Here is a 7500-nt window from a genome sequence, read left to right as displayed (position 1 = left end):
CTACAGAAAACAGGCAGTTTCTGTTTGAGATGTGCATCATGAAGTAATCATTTAAGCCGAATCCATCGACCTGTTTATTTTTTAGGACAGAAATGCTTTGATATCCAGCTTGTTGTGTAAAGATTTGCAAGACTGTGTACGAAGGAGGAAGCTCTCGATTGTAAAGACACCGTGACGTCGCGAACGATTCCTTCTTGATACATGTATCACTCAACTTTTGAAAAGATTATGCAGCACTGTGGGGAATTGGTCTTTTTAGCATTGTTAATGTGTCCTTTGGTGACTAAAGGTGAGTGTTAAGACTTATATCTTAAGCTTTTCTTTAAAAATCGCGCTAGAATGAAAGAAGTAAAATCAGTACGCGCAGATGGACCGACTAAAATTATAGCACGACCCTTCGCCTTGATGTTCTGTTTATTCCATTTTTTTGCAAGACTCCAAAAGATCGGAGAGAGAAATTATTGTTCTATCTCGTGCCAGGATGTTTACAATGGGTTGGAAATATAAGTGTGCTAAGAAAGGATCAACACATTCAACAAGTTTGTAATTCACGCTCCGTAATTGACGAACTCTATCTTATCGTGCCGATGATTTTGATAACATCAGATAATTTGAACGCATAACAATAATTCAAGTGTTAATGTTTTGGTGCATTCTGGCAATGACAGAGAGAAACCTTCGGGATAATTTGTGGTCTTTGAGAATTAACATCAACACAGCGCTTGATTCAATATTCGCAATGGAGATATTTAATCGCTGCGTCACTCCAAGGCTCTAAACGATGAGCGTTTTCAGAAATCAGCGCACAGCATTCAACTAGATTAAAAGGGCGAGTCATGGTTGTTTTCAACAGAAATGAACCATTTTCTCGTTTCTAGGACACTGAGTTTTCAGGGTAGATCGAGTCTATTGTTTCAAAATCAACAAATATTTGTTTAACAAAGAAGATTTGATTTATGGAAACTTATGCACATTAGAAGTAATTAACCGTTTTGCCAGCTACAATAATGCATGTTGAAGTCAACTAACAAGTCGAGTATGCAACAATGGAAAGTAGCGGGCTGTTGCTGTATTTCGAACGAGGTCAAGGCCTTTAACCGGGGGTGGTGTCACGTTCTTTCGCTTTCGTAAGCGAAAAGGACGTTGAATCATTTTCCGGTTTATCGACGTGATTAAATTTATTCGTCATTCTTCTCAGATTTTCACTTAATTTTTGTTTGCTTAAATCAATGTTCCATCTCCTTTAGTGAACATGAACATTGGATAAAATCTGCTAAGCCCAAACGTGTCCTTGTCGCACTAATAATCATCGAATCTTAAGCCCATGTATGAATGACAGTTGTCGCAGACTCCCACCCCTCGCTTTCGCGAAATGCCGATGTCAAACTTTAATTATTACAACTTACGAAATGTCTTCATACTGCTTTTCAATTTCGAGTTTTTGTTCTTTGGGTTAAAAATAGCGACTCAAACCAAATTCGAAAGTTTTTGAAGGTTTTTGCTAGATGCATCACTCAACCACCACCTGACCTTGCTAACTTGAATAACGCGTGAGGGCTTACCATTTGAATGAAATTTTCGGTAAGAATGTTTCGACAAATGGTACTGCACGTTCTGTACTTAGAAAAAGAAAATGGGAATGTGCTGTATCATTTGTCAGAAAAGCGGGTTGTTCTGGTTGAAAAACAAATGAAACGGCCTATTTTCTCTGGCACTTGTAATTGTGGACAAATGGTACAGAAATTTCCGGGAATTCCGGTCAAAGCGAGAAAAAGGGAATACCTCGAAAGGTATTACCTTTTTTCCGAAAACATTCCACCGAGATGACCCTTTCCATTTGAATTCTCTCCGGAATTACCGAAAATTTCGTTCAAATGGTAAGCGCTCACGGTTTCCGTTGCGCACTTGGACATTCCGAATTTAAAGTAAATCTTGTCTGCAATCCTAGACACGAGGAAGAAACGCACCGTATTCCATAGCATGTGGTTAGAGAGGTCTTACTAACAACCGAATCCCGTTGTCCTGCCACACATCCCATGAATGTGTTTAGATAGGAATGTGGTTGATGTTGAGGCTTTTTGAGATAGAAGCGAAAGCTCCTGAGTATGTTTCGATTTGCGCATTCTCCGAAGAAAGGAATTGCAGTTTCTAACCGGTGACTGAAGAATGAATTTTGCTGCTAATATGCATGTGACTAAAGTATTTTCCCCCGTGATTTGTTGCAGCTATACAGCCGAATTGTTCAGCAATAAGTGATAAGGAAAAGGTTGGCTGTGTGATTAACACGAACGCTACATTGTGCCACCTGATGGGCTGCTGTTGGAATCCGGAGGAAACCAACCAAACACTACGATGTTATACCAAAGGGTAAGTGAGTTAGACAACTTGGTTCGACACTACGTACTCTGGTCTCAGGATTAATGATTGCAACTCACAAATTTACAGTTCACGACCCTCCAGGGCACTCCAGCCTAGTATCCTTTTCAGGGGTGATACAGAGCTTCAACAAGCCAGAGTTTTTTTTTTTTTTTGACATGCCTCCTAATTTGCATCCTTTTCCTGAATACGGTGGAAATAGATCTAAGCTATTAGGGCGCCACCATCACAGTTCAAAAGAGCATAGAGCGTTGCCGCAATTTATGAGGTCAGTTTCCTTCCAAAACTGAAAGGAAGGTGTGATGGTACCTCTGGTTAGTGGTGATAATTTAGAATTATCACCAGTAGGAATTATTACAGGACAGTGTCATGTCGTTTGCAACGATTTCCGGTTAATATAAACAAATCATCTTTTGACACCTTCATGGTTTTGAAATCATTTGGACATTATTTTTCACACGTGCCAAGTGAATCTAGAACAAAAGGATCAGCCAACGTGTTTGTTAGGTTGTCGAAACGTCAGTCAATGTCATCTTAAAACAGTCCTTCTCAGGACTACACTCACTCGGACGATCATATTAACTGTGATATGGTTAAAACTATTTACCATCTTACGATTTGACATTATGAGAGTTACATTCAACGAACGTTTTTAAGTTTGCACGCAACTCTTTCTTAACCAGTTTTCGCCAAGAGCTGATAAAGATAATCGGTGAATAAAGTAAGTCGCACAAATTCAAAGGAATCAGTTTTGTCTTTATGTTGTGGCTGCCATCAACGGCTACTTTCGGTGGATTTTCCGTGTGTTACTAAAAATGGCGCGACATTGTCCCTTTAAAGGGCAGCGATCATTTAAACACGGGTCTACTTACGTAGTTAATTAGGACCCGTGCGCACTGGGCAAATTTTTGTTTATTTTACGAAAAAATCTGTTATCATTTCCGTGATACAAGTGCGCAGGGTGATCTCTTTTCCCATCAAATTTTGTCAAACCTTACCAAACTTCAGAGGCGCTGTCGTCCTGTTTCGGAGCAGGACAGATTTTTGTCGGGCGTGAAAACTATACATATTTAACAATTTACACGGCATGTTTTAAAGAAAAAGTTTCAAGTGCAGCGCACGATTACCAAATTGAAAATTTGGCGGACACAATTTTTGTTAAGATTTTTGGTTGAGCCAAACAATTTTTTTTTCAGCCTAGTGCGTAAGGACCCTTATCTCACACAATTCTATGGTTAGTTTTGCAAACATGTTTCGAGAAAAACTGAGAGTTACTCTGCGTGAATGCGCTTTGTAGCGTTTACAGCTCACAATACACGACTTTTCATCCGCGGAGACCGCGATTCTTTCGGTCAGCAACGGAAGGAACGACCTTTAGTAGGCGCAAATCGTAGCGGAGATGTTTGTAACCGTTGGCAACCTCTGTTGTTTTAAATTTCTGTGCAAAAAAAGCGGAAGGTCATGATTCGCGGACTTCCTGGTTGGAACCAGCAAGATGTTATGTTTGGCACCGTCCGATAAAGTCGGGTCTCCGGGGACGAAATTGTGCCATGTTCAGGATCTTGATCTTCAATGTTGACGCCATCGGGGAGGTCATTTAAACTACGAATTCTCGTTTTCAAATTTTTCCATCATTATTGCAGTTTGATGAAATTTTACAATTTTGTCAAGTAGGCTAAATAAGAAGGGAAAGAAATGCATGCAGATGCATTGTTTAGTGGCGTTTTTGTCAATGTGGCCGTCTCTTAAGCAAGAGAGAGCCTTAGATTCGATTCTAGTACGAGATTTTCTTACAGACCAACAGTAAGCGCGCGCAAACCAGCGTCATTTTGGCGGGAAAAACGTGATGCCGTCGTCATTTTAGTGCGAGATTTTGCAAAAATGTCGTCGAATCAAAGCAAGTCAACAACACGGTAGCAATTTTGGCATTTTTCGATGAGCAAAAAGGCTCAGTTACCAGCGATAAGAATAACTGAGCAACCTATACTGCTAACAAAGAGTAAGATTAAGCTTACGGGTTATAAATTTCCTTAGTATTTTCGCTATAAACGGGCAGTCAAAACTCGTACTCGTTCTCGTCCTCGTCGTAGAATCTAAAGCTCTCTAAGGAGGAGGACAACGGCTACGAGAACAACACAAAACAATAGGTTTAATGAACAAAAGCAATGGCTTTGCACGCTCCGCACGTGCGTTTTACATTTTAGTACATTCCTCACCGTTCTCGTCCTGACAACGACGCCAAATAAACATGAAGGCCGGGACATACTTGGCGATAAGTCGCTGCGACACGTCACGGGGACAGTTTTCTGCAATAATTCGCGTGGGTGACACGGTTAACTTTCTGAAAATCATTGTTGCTGCAGCAGAATTTTGTCGCTGCGATCAGTTGCACGAATTCAAACCAGTTTGAATTCGTGCAACTTATCGCAGCGGGAAAATTAGCGAAAGCAGCGTTGTCGCACCGTGGGTACACTTCCGGCATCAAGTCGCTGCGACAAAATGTAAATGAATCAATGAGAGAGCGTCTTATTGTATTCGCTGGTCCGCCATATTGAAATAGAAGACTAGTTCACATTCTCCCTCATTCGAGATCACTGCGTGTGCACTGAACAGGCGTCGTGTCGCAGCGACTTGTTTTGCAAGTAGTGCGCACGGAGCGACTTGTTGCAGAGACCTTACTCTGTGACCTGTCGCCTAGTGTGTCTCGGCCTTGACAGGGAGTTTTAAGGCGTTCTTCCGCAAACGAGGAAAGATTTTCTGAGGAAGCAAAATAAATTTTTGTTTCCTGGGAAGCAAACTTTTCTTCCGCAACAACTGTTTCCTGGGGCCGCAAACAGGGAAACATTTGCTTCCTCAACAATGTTTCCGCAGCGTTGTTTCCTCGTTTGCGGGCGTCTTAAGAAACGACGACGGCCACGGTTACGGCTACCGAAGCGACAACGACACAATACAATAATGTGATTGGTTAAAAGAGGAAAAAATATCTTACTGCACGTGTGGCGCGCTTTTTAGCAAACATTTTTGCGGTACTCTGCGTAATAACGATGTGAAATCACCAAATTACGTGAGCATACAAATGCGAACCTTGATTCTCTTTTTTTACTCTGAAACCGCTCGTATCCAATTTATGTTTAGGACACTTCGCCCACGTTGCTCGACGTGAATGAGATGTCGCGAAAGACTTACGAGAGTTCAAAGTTATATTTTGAGGTGACGTTTCTTTCGGTCGCTGTCGCTGTCGTCAGTTTTCTTTCCAAACATACGCATCGTTCATTCCAGTTTTATTCATGGAAAGTTTACACACACACTATCCCTGCCGAATGACTCGGATTAATCGCGAAATGATTTCAACAACCGGAAGTTGTATTTTTTACGTAACGTTTTCGTAGCTGTGGTCATCGTCGTTGTCGTCCTTGCGTGAGTGTCCCGTTTGGTGCGTAAACGCATGCGCTGTCGTGCTAAGTGTATCTTCATTGTCAAGGTTCAGTTATTAATTAATTGGTTTTTTTATTTTCAGAGGCGGAACTTGTATGCCATATCAAGGAAAAGTTTGCAGACAATCACTGAACACAACCCTTTCCGACTACCGAGTGACTCCGCGTTTTATTGACAACAAGTTTGGTTTGCTGGGAACCGAGCAGTTCCTTTCGACGGTCACAGAAGTGATAAACGATTTTGTTACGGATGACGAAAAGTGTCGATATATTATGCTCAACATGCTTTGTCAGTATACTTTGCAACCATGTTACCCGGATAACACCGTGGTCGAATATTGTAAAGAGGATTGTGTGGCCATATTTGAAGAATGTGCTCAACCTCTTAACCAGGTTATTGGCGCTGTAAAGTTACTGGTTCAGAAAGAAGGTATTGATTTTACACATACAGCGCTCCCTGACTGCTCCAGACATCGTCCTATCGATGATTTTAGAGGTGAACCCGACAAGCACTGTATACAGACCGGCTTTTTTGGTAAGTCAAACTTCATTGGCCATTTAAACGGTCTCAACATTTGCTCCAACTTTGCTTCAACACTGTTAAAAAATTTTGAAATCTTGCCGTGTTGAATCACATTTAGACTTTCGTTGAACATCGATTCAACATTCCCTTTGTTTATGAAAATGTTGGATGGAGTTAAAGCCTGTTGAAGAGTTCATACACACACTTCCTCACATGTTCTTAGTTTCTCGCAGATGTTGTGTTGGCTCCACTGCTGGTGCGATGTTAGGACCGTTTGAGCGGCATCCGAACAACCTTGTTTTTGCTTTCAACATTTTTCCAACATTTGTTTTAATGTTGAAACCGTGTAAATCAGTCTTTAGGGATCGTCTAGGCTAGTGTCAGTTTGTACACGCTTAGGGTGCGTTCGATTGACTGTATTCCGGAATAGGAATACATGGAATACAAGTTGGAAATCCTTCGTTTTTGCGGAGATTCACATTAAAATTGTCAACCATTTTCTAAAATGCTATTTTAAACATATTTTTATCATCCTTAAAGCTTCAAAACGCGCCAAACATACCGTTTTAATCATCACTCCACGTATTCTTATTCCGGAATAGGGTCAATCGAACGCGCCCTTAGTTATGATACCTTTTCGGAGTCCTCTACGTCAAGATGCCCTGGCCTCTGAACGAAAGCGAAAGGTGCAAACCTCAGAATTGTACAGCGCTGTCGACGTGTCCAAATCATTGAGATCGGAATTAAAGGGGTTATGTCACGTTATTTTAGGATGTTTAGGGGAAACCTTTAGTTAATCATGAGTTTAAAACTCGAAAATGGTAATGTGGAATTCCTTTACTAGCAACTTTATCGTTACATCACAAAAAAGATGGTTCTGAGCAAAAACGATCTTTATCCAGGCGATTTGCCATAAAATTGAAAAATTTCGGGCCGACTTTTTCAAGATTACCCAAATGCAATCCGTTTCAATCTTGTCCATTTGTTTCCATCCATGCTTCTTTTTCCTTTTGTTGTATATCTTTAATGTTGTTCAACAGTTTTAAGTGGTTTTTTGCAATATTTCATTCTACTTTTTGGGCATTTCGGATGTCATTTTGCGTGACATAGCCCCTTTAAAACAAAGATATCTGCACAAAGGCAGCAAATTAGATGCAACCTGCTTTT

General features: G+C 40.9%; 1 protein-coding gene across 2 annotated transcripts in view; it reads left to right on the top strand.

The window, feature by feature from the left end:
* The window catches only part of LOC138032886 (muscle, skeletal receptor tyrosine-protein kinase-like), a 16103-nt gene that overhangs the window by 33 nt on the left and 8570 nt on the right, over positions 1-7500 (top strand). For both annotated transcript variants that reach the window (XM_068880593.1, XM_068880592.1), the window contains exons 1-3: positions 1-289; positions 2226-2367; positions 5894-6345. The exon at positions 1-289 is cut by the window's left edge. In XM_068880593.1, the coding sequence (XP_068736694.1) occupies positions 202-289; positions 2226-2367; positions 5894-6345 (682 nt within the window). In that variant the 5' untranslated portion in view covers positions 1-201. The remainder of the gene's footprint in view (positions 290-2225; positions 2368-5893; positions 6346-7500) is intronic.

This window comes from Montipora capricornis, chromosome 14 (assembly GCF_036669925.1).
Source record: "Montipora capricornis isolate CH-2021 chromosome 14, ASM3666992v2, whole genome shotgun sequence".
Classification (NCBI taxonomy): Eukaryota; Metazoa; Cnidaria; class Anthozoa; order Scleractinia; family Acroporidae; genus Montipora; species Montipora capricornis.
The sequence above is the reverse complement of the archived record's forward strand: the minus strand, read 5'-3'. Positions and strand labels throughout refer to the sequence as shown.